Source organism: Tamandua tetradactyla, chromosome 3, assembly GCF_023851605.1.
Source record: "Tamandua tetradactyla isolate mTamTet1 chromosome 3, mTamTet1.pri, whole genome shotgun sequence".
Lineage (NCBI taxonomy): Eukaryota > Metazoa > Chordata > Mammalia > Pilosa > Myrmecophagidae > Tamandua > Tamandua tetradactyla.
The window spans coordinates 163,411,906-163,431,436 of record NC_135329.1 but is presented as its reverse complement, the minus strand read 5'-3'; the positions used below and the strand labels follow the sequence as shown (position 1 = coordinate 163,431,436).

Sequence of the window (19,531 nt, the reverse complement as noted above, 5' to 3'; positions counted from 1 at the left end):
CTGTTGTTGTTATCCCAACACACTTACTTATAGTGCTCCCTTTCATTTTCAAGTCTCCTCAATTTAGATGACAAATTATCCAGTCACTCTACTCCTGGGCTATTCCTACTGCCTGGAAGCTCCCCTCTCCCAAACAACCCTCTCTGACCAGGATCTTGCTAATTCTTATTTGTGCCTCAACTAATTGGTATTTCCTCAGAAAAACACTGCTTTCATTATCTTTCTCCAGGTGAGAAACTTCCAATGAATTCTAAGTCTTACAGTCTTTAATATTCTAAGTTTTATAGTGCATAAAATCTGACCTAAATCTATTTATTTAAAATTACTGCTTAACCTTAACAGGAATTTTCTGCTCCTAAGAAACCAAGTACTACTCATCGCCACCTGGCCCTGATGTTATTTTCAGGGTCTAGGCCTTTGATCTTACTGTTTCATCTGGCTGAAATACCTCCTACTCTTTTGTCTACCTAAAAACTACCTCAACTTCATGTCTTAACATATGTGTCAGTTCTCTACAAAGTCTTCTGAGATTTTCCAGCCTATTGCTAGAGTATGTCAAAATGCAGCAAGTTTAACTATGATTATGTCCTAGAAGGCCAAGTAGGTAAGGTGAGTGTTGGCACATACTGAGGCAGGAGTGAGACTAAAGTGCATTAGATCAGGGTGGGAATCTTGGAAATCTGTGCTGAGGGTTGCAAGGTCATGTTAGCCATGAGTTGGGGCCAGGTTAGGCTAGCACTCTTCAATGGAGTGAGTAGGCCTGGCAGGAAAGATAGGAAAATGGATGAGCAGACAGGAAGATGGGGAAAAGTATGGTCAATAAGTTGGGTGTGAAACTGAAAAGCCAAAAGCAGGGTGAGATAAGAGTTGAATCAAAATCAAGCAAGCCGCATGGTCTAGCTCTATAACATTTAGCTGGTTAGTGAGACTTCTGAGTAGCCCTCAATTCAATGTAAGATTGTTAACTGCTCTCAGCATGGTGAGACATATTAAGATAACCTGAAAGGTCAAAGCACACAAGTCTTTCCACTGACACCTCTCCCTCTGCTCCCCCCAAAATATTTCAACCCAGTTCAAGGCCAGAAATACTATTCTCATATCTCCTGCTTACTACTTTAAAGTGTGTTTATTATAATTCAAGAGCCTTGCCTCTCACTCCAGTCCCAAAGATTACATAATCCTCATTTTAACAAGATCCCTGGGTAATATGAATGCACTTTAAAGTTTCCGCTAGGGCAGTGGTTCTCAATCTGCAATTCTACTCCTTCCCCAATTTGCAATGACTGGGAAGGGAGGAGTATCCTGCTGGCATCTCTTGGGCAGAGACCAAGGATGCTCTTAAACATCCTACAAAGCACAGAGCAGTCCCTCACAACATGGCATCACCCAACCTTAAAGGAGAATTAGAGCTGAGGGTGAGAAACTATGCCCCAGGACATGCTAGAATTAGGGAGGGTATGGTGGGGTTTAGGTAGTCTGCAGAAACATTCCCTGATTAAGAACACTAGCCCAACGAATAAATGCTCTACCGAGGTCTGACAAACATATTGATCTCCCTCTTTTCTGAATTTCAATAATATATCCCAGTATATTAGCTATGCTAGTGCTTATCAAATGCTATCTTGTTTTATCCATCCATGCATTTATTCAACAAATATTTCCTGAGCACCTACTAATGCCAGGCATTGTTCTGGGTGCTAGCTACTGTGGTAAACAAAATAGAGTAACTCTTTTCCCTTTATGAAGCTTATATTCATGTGATGGAGATAACAATAAACAAATAAATATTATATAAAGTAGTAATAAGCAATAACAGAAAATTAAAAAGAGTGGTAACACAAGAGGCACATTATTATTACTAACTGCAAATTCTTACTGGGTGAGTCAGAAAAGCTTCCTTTTTCCCCTCCTTTTACCACCCTGCTTTCTGCCACTGAGTATATAACAAGCGGTTCCCCTGTTTGCTGGCTTCCTGCCAGTTTCTGCCAACAGGGAGAACCTGGCAGAAGATTAGAGCAGGGAGGAAAATTAGATAAGGATAGTTTTCTGCTTGGTTTCCTCCCTGAGATCATCTCAGTCTCGCTGCATTTCTCCACCAATGAATAGAAGGTGACCACTTTGAGGAAATTCCTTCCCCCCTTGCCAGTTCAGGCCTTTGTAGGTAGTTTCTTTAAAAATAAACCCTTCCTGGACTAGCTTATATATAAAGTATGCTATGTTTTCTGTAAGAACCCTGACCTATCAGGTATAGCCTCTTACATTTTGTCTGTTTTTCTCCATATGTGATACTTAACTGTTAAGTCTCTTGCCTCAGTTAAGAATGATTCATTCCTCAGATCTCATAAATTGTTATTGCCCCTTGGTTGCAACTTATCTAAATTATAATAGCTACTTTTTTTAAGTGTAAAAAGTACTTGGAGGCCTGTATATATAACAATAAATGGAAATGATGGCACATACCACAGAGAAGAAAGGGAGGGAGGGAGGGAGGGAGGGAGGATGGGAGGGAGGAAGGAAGGACCCAAAATTTAAGAATATCAATAAATAACCACGGGTAGAAAATTATACTTTAAAATATACACAACAGAACATTATGATCCTCATGCAACAGATCATTTTGTACATTATATACTGTAAGAAAAGTTTTAGTATATGTAAAAGTATTTTTTAAATACATGAAATATTTTCCTTACATCTTACCATTTCTTTCTTTTTTCATGTCCATTTTGGATGACTCTGTTTTTAAAAGGAATACACAGAGAACTATGATTATTAATACATGGCAGTTTCTTAATTTAGTCAAAATAGACTCATATAAATAAGAACAAAATGGCTCTGTTTAGATACAGATGGCAGCATTACACCAAACACTGCTGAAGGAAACTTTTGGTCACGCCATCCAGGCATGGCACAGGTAACTGACAGCATGATCACAGCAGACCTGGAAGTCCCACCTCCCAAGTGACTGGTCAAAACTCACAGTTGGGGCAACTCTGTGTTTATTAAGTAATTACATATAAATATTGCCAGTAAAACTATATAATTTCTGTCTTCAAAATATGCCCAATTCTCAGCAAGTAGAAATCCAAGTAGCTAGAGAGAGGATAAGAGACTTTAATGTACCAGAGACTTTTTTTAAACCAAAAAAGACTTAAAGCTAACACATTCTAAAATAAAAGGATACCCATTGCATTTAAATTTGACTGCATGTATGCTTTATTTTAACTAGCTCCATGCAGTACCGAACATTTTAATCAAGTAATAGGAAGATCTTAATAACAAAATAGTTTAATCATATTGATTAGAAGTACAGAATTTATTAGGCAAGAGAACTAAAGTAGAACATTTTGATATAGCTATTATGTTACAACTATTTTGACATGTGGAAAAAATTAGCATAGCTTATTAAGGTAGCTGGCTTAATTAAGATATAAAACCACCTCTTCTTATCACCAATTCTGTTGCATCAGCCATTCCTGACACTTCATCTCTACTTGCCCCATCAGTTATAAAGAACTTCAACTTTCACTTTATTAATTTTTATAGTGGTAAATTTTTTGCAATGAATATATATGCGTACATTTAATCACAAAAACAGCTTTTAAAGTTTATATTAGGTTAGTCTTGAAGGGTTTTAATCTTAAAATTACTATTATAGAGGAATTTTCTGGTATTAAATATAATTTAACTCTGGTTGAGGACATTGATCTAATGAATAAATGCTCTACTAGGACCTGGAGCCATATTTATTTTCATCGTGTCTGAATTTCTATAGTATATCACTATATGTTAATTATGCCCATGCTTATTAAATGTTACTCTGCAGTCATTCATCGATCCATGCATTCACACAACAATCGTTTCTGAGTACACAGGTCCCTAGGGTACTGTGAAGAACAAATCCTCCCTCTCTATGGAGCATATATTCAAGTGAGAGAGACACAATACACAAGTAAATAAGGATAAATAAGGTAGCACTAAGTAATACTTAGAAAATTGAAAATTGCCTCTCCTTCCACATAAATGAAAACAAAACCTCAATTTTGCTGTAGGTTAAGAGGAGACTCAAGGTTTCAAAAACTCAACTACAAAGAGAAGAAAAACTTTTATTCTCTGGTTCTTCTATAGCAGTAAGTTACATAATAAACATTTCAATAAATTATCCTGTCCACACTGTGCATTATATTCCTATTCCAAACAAGATGCCTGCTCTCACCACTTCTATTCAATATCTGACCAGAGGTTCTAGTCAAGCAATCAGACAAGAAAAGAAACAGAAGACATCCACATTGGAGAGGAAATATTAAACTGTTGTTATTCACAGATGACATGATCTTACATATAGAAAAAGAATATTAGAACTAACTAATGAGTTTGGCAAGGTTACAGCATATGAGATCAATATACAAAAATCAATTGTATTTCTGTATACTAGCAATGAACCAACCAAAAATTAAATTAAGAAAATAATACCATTTAAAACAATGTCAAAGAGAATAAAATACATAGGAATAAACTTAATAAAATTAATATAAGACTTATATACTGGAAACTCTAAAACATTGTTGAAAGAAATTAAAAGACATCCTATATTTGTGGATTGAAGGTCTTAATATTTTTAAGATGGCAATACTCCCCAAATTGATGTGCAGAGTCAATGCAAACCCTATTAGTCCCAGCTACCTTCTTCATTTTTTTTTTTTGCAGAAATTGACAAAGTTATCATAAAATTCATATGTAATTGCAAGGGACCCAGAATATTCAAACCAACTTTGAAAAAGAACAACAGAGCTAGAGTACTAAAGCTTTCCAATTTCAAAACTTACTACAAGGTAATTGTTTTTGTTTCCTCACTACTGAAGTAAATATTATGCAATGGGGCTGCTCAAGCAACGGGAATTTGTTGGCTCAGTTTGAGGCTAGAAAAATTTCAAAATTGAAGCATCAGTAAGATGATGCCTTCTTTCTGAGCACTGGTGCTCGGCTCTTGATTGCCGGCAATCCTCGGTCCTTGGCTTTACTGAGACATGGCAGTACATATGCTGATATTTTCTCCTTTCTCTTCCAGGTCCCACTGAATTTCAACTTCTGCTTCATGTGGCTTTCTCTCTGTGACTTTCCCTATAAAGTCTTCATTAATAGGATTAAGATACATCCTGATACAGTTGGACCACATCTTAACTGAAGCAACCTCCTCAAAAGGTCCTATTTACAAGAGTTCATACCCACAGGAATGGATTAAGTTTAAGAACATATTTTTCTGGGGTATATAGGTCCAAGCCCCCAAAGTAATCATCACTCTGGTAATGGCATTAGGATAGTAATATAGATCAATGGAATATTATAGAGAGTCTGGAATAAACCCTTACATTTTGTTGATTTTTTTGACAAAGGTATCAAGAAATTCAATTGAGAAAAAAATAGGTTTATCAATAAATGGTGCTGGGACAACTTGGAAGGTAAATGTAAAAAGAATGAAGTTGAATTCCTACCTCACACCATATAAAAATTAATTCAGAATGGATCATAGAACTAAAGTAAGAGCTAAAACCGTAAAAACTATTAGGAAAAAAAATAGTAAATCTTTATTACCTTGGATTAGGCAAATGGCTTCTTTTTTGTGAAAAAGATCAAATACTTCGAAAAATTAATCGGTTTCATCATACCTATCCAGTATGTTTTAGTTGGAGTTGAATTCTTTTTTATTTCTCTTTTTTCTTCTTTATCACAGAAGTGAGTTTACAGAACAATCATGCATAAAATATAGGATTCCTATATACCAAACTATGATTGACAACTTGCAATGATTTGGAACATTTGTTACAATTGATACAGCACAATTTCATAATTGAACTATTAAATACAGTCCATGACTGAACTTAGAGTTCACTGTTTGTGTAGGAAAATGGTTTCTTACAGATGTCACTGTTAGGGTTAGGTTCAGGTGTCAACTTTGCCAGATGCTGGTGCCCAGTTGCCTGGTCAGGAAAGCACTGACCTGATAATTACTGCCAGGATGTTTCGGTATTTATTAAATACCGAAATTTATTAATTTATTAAATCATCAATCAATTGGTTGCATCTGTGACTGACTGCATCTATGAAAAACCAAGGGTGTGTCTTCCGCAAGGAGAGAATCCAACCAGCGAAATTTAATCCAATCAGTTGAAGGCTTTTTAAGGGAGAAGAGAGAATTTTCACTACTTCTTCAGCCAGCCAGCCTCTCCTGTAGAGTTAGTCTAGGAACTTCGCTGGAGTTGGCAGCCTCACAGTCTGCCCTACAGATTTTTGGCTTTGCATCCCCACGGTGGCATGAGACACTTTTATAAATCTCATATTTACAGATAACTCCTGTTGGTTTTGTTTCTCTAGAGAACACTGACTAATAACAGTCATGAAAATCACAAGGGACAAAAGGAAAAAAAGATAAATTGGACTTCATTAAAATTAAAAATGTTTTTGCTTTCAAATGACATCATCAAACAAGTGAAAAGAAAGCCATGGAATGGGAGAAAATATTTGTAAATCATTTATCTGATAAGGAACTTGTATCCAGAATAGATAAAGACTCTTACAACTCAACAATTCAAAGACAGATGGGTAAAGGATTTGAATAGACATTTTTCCAAAGAAGATATAAAATCAGGCAATAAGCACATTAAAAGATGGTCAACATCATTATCCATTAAGGAAACACAAATAAAGACCTCAATGAGATAATACTGTAAACCTACTAGGATGGCTAAAATTAAAAAGATAGACAATAACAAACGTTAACAAGAATATGAAGAAATTGGAAACATCCCCTTGGAACTGACATGCTAGCAGGATTGTAAAATGGTGTCACTGTGTACAACAATTAGGCATTTCTTCAAAAATTAAATACAGTCATAAAATTGACGCCTAGATTTTGTGTATGTTCACACAAAAACATGTACACACATGTTCATAGCAGCATTATTCAAAATAGTCAAAAAATGAAACTACCCAAATGTCCATCAACTGATGGATGTGGTATATCCATACAATGGAATATTACTCAGCAATAAGAAGGAGTGAAGTACTGTTACCCACTACAAGGATGAACATTGAAAACATTATGCTAAGTGAAAGAAGCCAGAAAGGGGATTGCCTGCTAATCATATGGGGTTTTTTTTTCGAATGATGAAAACGTTCTGGATTAGATAGTAGTAGTGTTTACACAACTGTACACTTTCATAGGGTTAATTTTATGGTATGTGAACTATACTTCAATAAAGTGGTAATAAATGAAAACTCCTGTTCCTATTCCTCCTTCTCCTTAGTCCTCTCTCTTCACCTTGTTGCCAGTGGATGTGGGCAAGAATACCTATACTTTTGATATTAGCAGAAATCAAAGGAGAAAGAATGTATATGCCAGGAAAAACAGTATTCCATAAAATGAATTACCTGAATGAACTCAAGCAAAGTATACTATCATACATTAAAATCATTGTTAGGAATAATTCAAATCAATAGATACCAATATCAAATTTTAACCTTGATCTAAAATCAAAATTCATTCTTAATGTTGAATAAGGGATAAAGAAAAGAAAAGCATTTAGGTTTAAAACTTTATGATAGATGAACGATGGATAGATAGACAGAATGATACAGAAAATGTGGCAAAGTGTTAAAAGTTGGTAGATCTGAGAACTGGGGTGGGGATATATTGGAATTCTCTGTATAATAGGGTTTGCATAATTTTTGTAACTATCCTGTAAATTTGATATTATTTCCAAGTAAAAAGTTGAAACAAAACTTTATGGTACCTTGGCTGAACATAACAAAGCGTCTTTGGTTAACGTTGAAGTTAGAGTTGCACAATTGACATATAATAGAAACTCTGTTGTGTAGAGCAGCATGATGGAAAATAGCGTAACCTGCTTCATCTGAAACGTTGATTGTTGAGCTTGAGGTTTTACGGCTAAATGTATGGAAAACAGCAGATAACCCTCTTTCAACAGCAGACTTCATACCAAATGGGATACTCTAAAATTATTTTAAAATACAGAATTAGTTTTTTTCAAAATACACGTAAAGTTGGATTTGAAGAAAATACACCCACATGAGATACGTTGATACAATCACATGATAGGTACTTAATTGCAATAGAATTTTCATAAGACCCATGTGGAAAGTGTCTGAGACATGGTTAAAGATGTTAGCTCTATAAAGAAACATCAAGAACTGTAAAAAATTTTTAGAAAGCTCTTTTTCCTTCTTTTTAAAGAAGTTTATAGGTTATATACCTTTGGAGACATTTTAGGGCAGTCAGATAACTTTTTGAAGCACTTATTTTTTTTTTTTTTACATGGGCAGGCACCGGGAATTGAACCTGGGTCTCTGGCATGGCAGGCGAGATGTCTGCCTGCTGAGCCACCAGTGGCCCACCTTGAAATATTTTTGAAGTGGATAGAGATCATTGGCTCTCTTCTCTGAACTAAGAAAAATCTAATTTAGAGGTCTAGAAACTTGAAACAGATAGGTATAGAAGTACAGTTTATCTTTGCTTTAGGTTTCAAAAAAGAGGGGTAAAAATGTGACACTTTTAGACATTATTTTAAAGTTAAACTACAGGTGATTAAAAATTTTAATCATGGACATATTAAAACAAATAATGGTAACTAAATGTCAGAATATCCTTTGAAATTGGTGAGCTCACCACTTTACTTATGAATTCCAGAGGCTATAAATCAAGCTTATTGAAGCAGACTCAGAGATCTGATTTAGGATGTTAGGTTTCCTCCTTAGGTTAAGTTTCCAGAACTGAAGCTTGGCTGTGACATTTACTAGCTGTTTGGTTTGGGCAATGTCCTTACCTATTTTTCAAATTTCTCATTTGTAAAATACGTATGATGATAATATTACTAGAAATTTATCTTAAAGAGTTGTTGAAAGGATTTTTAATAGTGCTTAGTATATAAAATAAGCACTTAATAAATATTATGTATAATTAAGATAACAGAAGCTCAGTTCATTAAAAGGCAGTTTTGTACCCTGCCATAAATTTGAAATACAGAATTGTATAGCATTTCAGTGATTAAAATGTGGAATTTTAATTTCATATTGAACACTTTAATCTATTATTATCTTTAAGATTATAAAAACTTGAAACATACATTTATAGAATATGTAACTTATTAAATTATGTGGCAATAACTGAAATACCTTGCATTTCATAGATTTTTTGAAACCAAATTTTTTCTTAAATTGTTCATGTAATTGAGCATCTGTCAGTGGAAGTCTTTTCAGTCTCAGATTGTTCACTATTTCATTTATGGCTCCCCACCACCGTGTCTTATATAGTTGCTGATAGAAAGTTTCAAGTTCAAAACAGATGACATAATAGCTAGAAAAAAATTAAGAAAAAGAGGTAAGTCTTTCTATCTTCCAAGTGATCTGCTAGTTGTTTTTTTTTTCCTGTGGTGGTGAAACTTGATTTTCTATAACAATTAAACACAAAAATATAGTTTAAATTGTGCTCTATTGTAAATATTTCAGTTACATGGCTGCCAATTGTTATTAACCACATCTCTATATTACCAGTATCTTCTTTATGTTGGCCCTTCAAATTGACTGTCCTTCCCATGACAGTGATCATAGGCACGCCCAAAAAGTCACTGGAAGCTCTAAACTCTGGCTGAAGGGGTGTAGGTTTACCTTTCAAATGTCTGCTTATCTTTCTCTTACAAATTTATATATCAACTCTTTTAATCTAGCCACGTCTGTATTTGCTTTCTCAAGGGTTTGCCTTGAGTCTGGCCTAGAAAAGCCCACGGATGTTGCTTTGGGTAACAGTTCCTTGGTTTTTACTCACTGCATCAGTCAACTAGAGAAACCCCTAACACACTGATGTCCAGTCAAGATCCCTTGGGTCCCTATCCCTCTGGAACAGTGGCTTTCCTCTACTTCCACCCATTGAGATACCCTTCCCCATCCCAAGATTTCAGTAGTGAGCACTTTAGCTGCTGACCCTACCCCTGCCACTGGGGGGTGGGGGGGCACACTTAGAGTTACCTGGGTATCTGCATTAAAACTATGTATTGCTGCAAATACAATTATTTTGACAGAATCAACCCCTTCCATGGCTCTCCTCTCTGCTGCTCACAGACTATCAATTCTCCCAAGGGTGCTGACAAATTGGATCCATGGTATTAAATTCCAGGGAAGTGGGTCACTGACTCTCTATGCCCAGAAGCACAGAGGGAATCATTAGCTGCCAGGGGTCAGTAATAAAGTCTCAGGAAAACACTATTATGAACTGGTCAGGGGCTAATATCTTTTTTTCCTTGGCCCTTACCCCAATCCAACTTTCTTATATAACATGTAATACTCTATCAGTGTTTAGACAGAACATGTTTGAGGACGTGTTCACACTTACTTGTGGATGCCTCTTTTCCAATCACCATCCTCTTACCACAAATTCCAATGTGAAATCTTAGATGTGAAAATCTAAGAACACAACACACAAAGGACCCTAGCAATACCAGGAGACACATACCTGCTCCAAAAGATGACAGGCATTAAAGAAGCTGACGGAAGAGGATTTAAAATCAGATTCCTTCTAGAAATGAAGTGGTGTGTGCTGAATCTTTTGCTTTTCAACTGACCCCCAACCTCTACTCCTATTTAACTGCTGTGTTAATTATTAGAAGTACTTTCAAGCTCTAAGGGTTATTACACAGGTTGTATCAAAGTGCACGATGTAATAAATAACATTTAATACTTTGTTGAGTCAGTATGCCATTCATGGGGGTTATTATTGTTCTAGGATCTCCATCCTTAGGTTTTAAATTAGGCTTTGCATTTTGACATCATCCTTTGTTCTCCACTAACTTCCAACAAGTTGAGCTAGTGTGAATAAATACTGAAAGTTCCTTACCTTTTACCATGAAAATTCATGACTGGTATTGAGTAGTATTCTTTGTATCCTGAATCTTCTGCAAATGTATTAGCAGCACAATCCCGTATTTTTTCCAAATTGCTCTAAAATATGAGTTTTGTTACTTAAAACATCTCTTTAAACAAATATAAGCAATCATGAGAATTCTTTTAGATGAAATTATATACATGAAAATGTAATATAGCTTTCCACAATATCCTGATAATATCTGCAAGCACACAACCCCTACTTTGAGAGTGAGGGGAAAAATACAAAAGGAAAGATATGAAAAAGAGAAGGTAGCAAAGTAATGGTAATTGAAATGTATAATGTTTACACTAAATTCCAAGGGAAGAATCACTGCTCTGTTGGAGCTCCTTTCTAATACTAATCTCTACGGCAAGTGAAAAAATCCATAGTGAATATTCAGGGGTTTCTATTGCACTCTTTGGTTAACTATTCTAGGACAAAAGCGTGCCATTGGAAGTATGTAAGTTCTGTGACGATGATGGCTGTATCTCTTATTTTATATCTGACATATAACATAATGCCTGGAATATAGCTGCACTTAATATACATATTTATGTTAAATAAATATAACATATATATGTTAAATAATGTATGAATAAGCTTCTGAGTTGGGAGAATAATTATTTGGAAAGCTGCCTAGTGCCTCTATCAAGAGAGCCATTTTCTGGTTGGAGAAGAGATTTAAAAGAGTTATTAAATGACAAACCATTTCAGAAACAATAACAATTTAAACCTTAAAATCTTCCATAGCATCCTCAATTGGAGGGGTGCTGATATCAAATTCAATTCCTCCATGAACATGGAAATATTGATTCTCTTTGTAGTGAAAATTCTGGCATTTAAAATCTCGTCCACAAGTAAATGGAGGCAATTCTCGTTCTGTCTTGACCTTGTCATCTCCAAAAATGAAAACAAACTTTTATTTAAAAAGTGTACAGCACAAAAACAATTATACTTTGGAGATCTAAATTCTCATCCACATAAAAAAGTGAAAAATTCCACATGAAATTAAAATAATGGCAATTAGTCTATAAAGTTATTTTTTATCTTAATGTATACAAATATTTTGAACATCAAAATATATTTATATAATATATTCTGGACATTTTCTATAGTTTTGTTGGAAAGATATTTCAAAAGTATAGTCAAGATATTCTACTTACTCATTTCTACATGTGAGATCAAGACCTTACCTCTAATTATAAGTAAGATATCAATGTGTCATAGATTGAAATCTAAGATGCAAAACTATAGACTTTCTAGGATATAACAGGGGAGAAAATCTAGGTGACCTCTGATGTGGTGATAAAATTTTAGATATAATACCAAAACCATCATCCATGAAGAAAAACGCATTCTACTCATGCACACTCTAATCTGGTCTATTCATTTTAAATCTCAGATTTTAAATGGGACTGAATGCTCAAGATCCGACTCATTTCTACTGTACAGTACTCTGGAATATCATTTTCCACTTTTCAGTATCAGGTTTCTATCTTTCTGTTGGAAAGAAAGGCCAGATCAAAGAAATCCAATTATTAGGATAATTAGTCACTTTGCCCATCCAAGTTTTATTCAAGGTGCAACTTGAAAATGGTCTCTTACCATTTTCTTCATCACTTATCTTGACTGCAGTGAATAAAGAAAACCCATGCAATAGTTTGAACCATGAACACGTTATTAATATATACACATATAATCATAATCTATAATTATATAGGAATTATATTGAAAATACCAATTGATATACTAATAATATACTTACAGTAAATTTGATACATATATTAATAATCCATGTACTTGTATACTCTATATTATAGAAATTATTAACTATATATATATCAAAGTACTCTGAACTTTAACCAAGTATGTTTAATTACTTTGGATACAGTAAATTTTTCTCTTCCTTGTTTCTTGGCTTCTCACAGTTTTCATGTTAACACACTACAATTAGGGTACATAATTTGACCCACATACTAGAAACAAAATTCGCTTTAAGTATAAATTTAAAATTTATCCTATATTTTACATTTGATTTTTGCTGATACTCTTACCTGAAAAAGGTTGAAGAAGAGTATTTAAATATGGAACCTTCATCTTTTTTTTCAAACTCAGTAGAAATGGAGTCAGAAAACATACTAACTTTAAGTAACCTATACCTTTTCTGATTTCTTTTTTCTTCTCAAAGTGTTTTTGAATAACCTTTTTTTGAAGATATAATCTTTGCTGTAGTCTCTGGTAAGTACAAATATCAAGATAATCTTGATTACATTTTATAGCATTAGTAAGCCAATAGGATGCTTCAAATATAAAGACATTTTCACACTGCTGAACTTGTGTGGTACTGAATGTCAACTTTAGCATAATATTTTCAACATATTTCATAAACACATCTTTTTCTTCAGGGCTATTGGGATTATATGTTGGATCTTCATTCATATCTTCATCATAGATTCTATCAAAGTCTGGATCCTTTGTAATATCAGTCAAACCTTTCACAGTAAAAAAGAAAATTTTCAGATAATGAAAACTTCATATTAAGTTTCTGGGTAAACATAGCAGATTGAACACAGGGCTCTATCTTAAAACCCTAATAACATGACAGTCAGGAAATAATGAGATGCCAAAGGGGAAAGAGAGTAGTGAAACAAAATAAAAATTTCAGTGGCTGAGAGATTTCAAACAGAGTTGAGAGGTTATCCTGGAGATTATTCTTACAGATTATATAGATATAATATAAATATAAAAGGACTATATAGATAGCCCTTTTTAGTTTATGGTGTATTGGAATGGCTAGAGGGAAGTACCTGAAACTGCTGAACTGTGTTCCAGTAGCCTTGATTCTTGAAGATCATTGTATAACTATATAGCTTTTACAATGTGATCATTTCATGATTGTGAAAACCTTGTGTCTGATGCTCCTTTTATCCAGAGTATGGACAGATGAATAAAAAAATAAAGATAAAAAATAAATAAATAATATGGAGGATAAAGGGTAAAAAACTGGGTAGGTTGAAATACTAGTGGTCATTGAGGGGGGAGTTAACGGATATGGGATGTATGAGGGTTTTCTTTTTATTTCTTTTCCTGGAGTGATGCAAATGTTCTAAAAATGATATTTGTGACAAAAACACAGCTATATGATGATACTGTGAGCCACTGAATGTATACTATGGATGGTATGTGTGAAGATTTCTCAATAAAAGTATTTTAAAAAGAAATAGTGAGCTGCCAATAAAATTGTATAAGATGATTCATTTCTCTTTTGAAAAGAATTAGTAAAGGTAAATATAAAGAGATTTTATAAAGAAACTATAAAGTGCTGCTGGCAGTGAAAAAAATTCTAAATATAAGCAGAGCATTATTGGCACCTCTGTAAATCTTGTCATTGGGCTGGGTAGGACTCAACATGACACCAGCCTTCTCTTACCACATAACCAAAGAAAGGCTTAGAAATTGGAAGTACATGGAGTCTCTGAAGGACAATTCATGGTGTCATTCCCGAATTCCCTTCTCCAGATAGCACAGCCAGGCAAATGGCCCTCCCCCACCATGGCAAGAGACAGGTATACTGTCTAGTGACTAGCCCGAAAAGGCTGTGGACCACAAAGCACAGCAGAGATCAGGGAGGAGGATCTGTGCTAAAAACAGAGTTTAAGTGAGAATCAACACGCTGGTTAGGGAGACCCACAGCGTCTTCCCCTCCACTCTCCCCAGACTCACTGCTCTCCCTCCAGGTAGAAGGAAACAGACCAAGTAGAAAAAATAAGATTTGGTAGAGAGGATCCCCAGGTAAATGTCAGGGTTTCCTACTGATCACCCTATAGGGGGTCCACCAGTCAATACTCCTGCTTCACTCCTAAATGAAAGAAAATAGTAAGAATCACCAGACATAGAGGAAAACCTCTTGGACGAACAACAGGAACTAGAATAACCAGACCGGAAAGAAAATGGATTTTGGAGAGCAGTAGAAGAGTGCAGCAGGCCTAGACAGCAATCAATTCACACAGAAGTAGGAGGATGAAGGAGTCTCTAATGAAAAGATAAAGTGATAAACTGCCTGATATTTCACTTTACTGAGAGGAGTTTGCCACTTCTGTTGAAAAGCTTGGGGCTAAATTTGTGATAGGTATGTGGAAAACTCAGATAATTTTTGAAAATGAGACAGTTGTTCACTTCAGGAAAAACCAAAAGTTGTTGAAGAAAGGATAAGTGATTATAGCACATTATATCAATCAGCTAGAAAGAATATGCTCAGACTCAACATAAGCATTTAACCAAAAATTGGATATAACTAAATTTGCAGGATAAGGGAGGGGAAATATAAAGTTCCATTGTTTTAACCTCTATACTTTCAAATCTGTGTCATTTTTTTTTTAACCTTCCGAACTCCAGATTATTTCCAAATGCCTAATAAATACCTACCCCTGAATGTCACAGAAGCAGTCCAAAACTAAATTCATATTTTCTCCCCTCCAAATTTGCCCTGCTTTTATTCCCTATTTCAGTTAATTATTTATCAGTCCTCAAAGTAGAAATCTGACAGTCTCCCTCAATTCCTCTCTTTATACAATCAACTTATTTACCATCTAATTTGTACATTTATTGAGAGATTTTATATGACAAGCATTGCACAAGGTGCTGAGAACCCAAAGACAAAAAAGAGAATTGTCTGCTGTCAAGGATGAGCTTAAGGTCTCATAAGGAAGGAAGAGATAAACAAATAGTTTCAGTACAGAATGGTACAATGTGCACAGGACAATAAGGGGAACAGATAAGAGAACTAATAGAAGAAGCGAAAACTTGGGGAACAATGTGCAAGAGTGGTGTGAGATGAGTGGGGAGGAGGGCATTCCAGATAGGGGACAGGGAATGAGCCAAGGTATAAGATAATAACCAACTCTCACTTTACCAATTGGTGTTTTAAATAAGATCACATCTTTTTTAGTATTTCAATTTATAGTTCCCCTCCCCCATTTTGCTATCATGAGAATATCTTTCTATTTTTTCCTCCCCTCCCTAAATCTCCTGTAATCAGTCAGAGAATCCAGGAATTACTTAGATGAAGGATGAGTCCTAACTAAAATCCCCTCTATGAAAACTGAATATGATCAGATTTTTGGTGTGCTCTATTCTCTACTGCTGTTGGTACAGTTTTTTAAAAGAATGATGTTGCTGGTGATTTTATATGGTTCAAAGTTATTACAGAGATATAGGTTAGTTTGACCAAAATGGATACCCTACAGGCTTCCCTTCCAGAAAAGGAGTGGGTCTCCTGCAAAGTTCCCAAACATCTACCATCACATAATCACAATGCTTGAACCCAGTCTCCCAATCACTACAGGAAAGGAGTTTCTATTTCACCAAATAAGAATATTGCTGGGGCAATTCATGCTGCTAGCTCCCCACATCATAGAGCTGCAGCTACAAGGCTGGGGCATAGCTCCCTGAGTATGCCAGTGGAGTGGTGGTATACCCTCTCAACCTCAAACACTTAAGCTGACATGATAGGCATGGAGCCCAATTTCCACTGAATCACATGGTATACAGACACCTTTTGCACCCTGGGCATACTCTCAGACCACATTTTTTACTCCAACTGTTGTACCAACCAGCTCCACACAGTACCTTGCTTCAGATGCACCATGTGACTCCTACTTTTGCTCCAGGGCTACACTGTCATGGACCCCTGATGGAACCCATCTCGCCATCCTAACGCATGAACAAAGTATGAGAAGAGTTAATGCTGCATACAATCTTTGACCAATGGGACAGGATTCAGTGGTTACACATTATACTCTTTCATACCCTGTGCTGACAATTCTGATGTTTATTCTATTTGTTTCCTCAGAGTGTCCCAGTAAGGCAGACCCCAATTGCCCAAGTGATGAACAGTGCAACAACATATCCTGGGATGGATGTCCTTTTCTGTTCACTTTTCCCATCCCTCACTCTTGTTCCATGGAACCATTTCCCATAAGCTACCATGACTTAAGTTCTCGTTTTTGGCTCTGATTTGGGGGAAAACTAAGGCTAAGACACATTGCTCCTATCTTACGGCCTGTGATCTGGCACTTCCTTAATCATGCAGCATCAAAGCCCCATAGTCCAGGAACCAGGGCCCCTCTCCCAGTCTGATGCCTGACCCTGCAGGATTTTACAGTGATGCTCCAGCATGGTGTGACAGGAGAACTTGTATCTACTCCTGCTATTGCTTCTGTGAATGTCCCCCATAAAATTTGCTCTGGTAGTTTCAGTATGTGTGCTGTATGGTCATTCAAAATTGTTTGTGTTTACACCATTGTAGTAGCAGTGCCTGAAGCATGCTAGTGTTGCCAATTCTTCAGCAGATTCCCAAACTAAAGTGGAGGGAGAAGAAAAGCTCTGCCCCCATTACTATGTTTATCTTTACCCAGAAACCAATATTATAAGATGCTTTATAAACACACAAAGTCACTTTACCCTAGGCACGTGGTGGTAGAGTGACTGGATGTGGAAAGATTTCCAGCCTCATTCATACATAGCAAAAAAGGGGATTAGAGGTAGAGAGAATAGTCAGAAAGCTGTTACAGTGTGTAAGGCTAGAGAAAAAAGGTGCTTTGTACTAGTGTGTGCAGTGAAGATAAACTAAAGTGGATGATTTTGAGAGATATTTTAGATAGTCAAGACATGAGCTTCCAGACAGGAAAGAAGAATTAAGCAGAAATGCAGGATTGATATTTAGCTGATAAGTATCAGTATGGTCACACTGATTGTTAAAATATTGAATGCTTCCATATTTGTTGATAAGTTGCAACTGTGTCTCATTCCCCTGGGATCCCCTGGAAAACTGCACAATACAACAAAGGATAAATATGACAATCAGGAGGTCTCTGAGACCCTCCTCTAGCACTGTGGCTGACGTCTGTTTGATTGGTCAGTACTCATGCTGTATTGGTTCAGTATTTTGAATACACCCCCTGAAAATATAGGCAGTGCTAGAGAGACATCATTAGTCTCTGAGTGTTTCCCCATCCCATTATACTGCAACTCAATTAGAATTTCCTAATGGATTATTGGAAGCAAATCTTCATAGAAGGCAGCCTGGGATCTGACGGACAGCTGGGAACAACAGACCAGATCATGGGTCACAAAGTCACTCAATTTAACTAACGTTGTCATCAGTAAACAGAAGCCCTAGTTACACAACAGGGCACATGTCCCTCCTGCCAAGACCACATCTCTTATTATGTATGCTCTCACTGGATGATCCTATAGGGTCTTGTGATTTTAATATTGAATGACTCAGAGAATATCTCTCATCTGATCACTCTTCAGAATTTGACTTCCGTATCAAATACTATAGAAGTTTCCACCTATACATTTGAATCTATAAAAGGGCTCATTTCTTTACTAGACAAATCTGTCACTTTGGGCCATTGCCTTGCTTGACTTATGCCTGTGTGGAATAAAGGTTCATCAGTCCCATCTCCTCTCCAATAAGAGCCCCAAGTTATCTTTGCAAAACAGGAAGAAAAGCAAACTCATTATTTGTCAGGATTGTCAAGGCTTTGTACCAACACTGTTGGAAACCCCTACCCACTCCCACTGATTCTAAACTCCCATGTAGGTCAGATATTCACAAGGCTTCTGGCATCTATGAAATCATCTTGATTAGGGAGGGCAAACCATGAATCTTAGTTTTTCAGTTCCATCCCAGTCAATTCAAGCGTACATCTGGCTTTAGCAATGTTCCCTGCCTTTTTCCAGTGATTAGCAAATGGATTACTGCCCTATACCCAGGACAGGATTGTTAACCACTAATTTGATGTGTTTTATTTACGTGACCTGAGCTTATCTTGAAGGCCCTAAGCTACCAGCAACGATAGCACTTCTGGGCCCTTTTCCTTCAATAATGCATCTGTATAATGCCAGGCAAAGTGTAAAACACCTGAACAATATGAAAGGATTTATCAGGTGACCAGTTACAGCTATAATCTTTTAGAAGTACCAATCCTATGGTACTCTAAGCTCCCTTAACCAGATGGCATTAACGAAGATGCCACAAACACCACTGGAGTCATTCTTTCCCAGGGAAGGGAGGACTGCTGCCTTATACCCTTTACTTTTTTTTTTTTAATTAAAAAAAAATTAACACAACATTTAGAAATCATTCCATTCTACATATGCAATCAGTGATTCTTAATATCATCACATAGACGTATGATCATCATTTCTTAGTACATTTTCATCGATTTAGAAAAAGAAACAGAAAGACAACAGAAAAAGAAATAAAATGATAATAGAGAGAAAAAAATAAAAATAAAAAATACAAAAAATATATAAAAAACAAAACAAACAAACAAAAAAACTATAGCTCAGATGCAGCTTCATTCAGTGTTTTAACATAATTACATTACAATTAGGTAGTATTGTGCTGTCCATTTTTGAGTTTTTGTATTCAGTTCTGTTGCACAGTCTGTATCCCTTCAGCTCCAATTACCTATTATCTTACCCTATTTCTAACTCCTGATGGTCTCTGTTACCAATGACATATTCCAAGTTTACTCTCTAATGTCGGTTCACATCAGTGGGACCATACAGTATTTGTCCTTTAGT

The 19,531-nt window shown here is 35.9% G+C and overlaps 1 protein-coding gene across 8 annotated transcripts in view; it reads right to left on the bottom strand.

Annotated features, from left to right (window-relative positions):
- ANKAR (ankyrin and armadillo repeat containing) overlaps positions 1 to 19,531 on the bottom strand; it is a 94,333-nt gene that overhangs the window by 65,631 nt on the left and 9,171 nt on the right. For 4 of the 8 annotated variants that reach the window (XM_077154422.1, XM_077154416.1, XM_077154420.1 and 1 more), the window contains exons 3-8: positions 12,988 to 13,425; positions 11,667 to 11,830; positions 10,904 to 11,007; positions 9,190 to 9,370; positions 7,791 to 8,010; positions 2,701 to 2,736 (exon numbers count right to left, since the gene is read on the bottom strand). In XM_077154422.1, coding sequence (XP_077010537.1) covers positions 2,701 to 2,736; positions 7,791 to 8,010; positions 9,190 to 9,370; positions 10,904 to 11,007; positions 11,667 to 11,830; positions 12,988 to 13,425 — 1,143 coding nt within the window. The remainder of the gene's footprint in view (positions 1 to 2,700; positions 2,737 to 7,790; positions 8,011 to 9,189; positions 9,371 to 10,903; positions 11,008 to 11,666; positions 11,831 to 12,987; positions 13,426 to 19,531) is intronic. The other 4 variants (XM_077154421.1, XM_077154418.1, XM_077154419.1 and 1 more) reach the window with 3 other exon arrangements.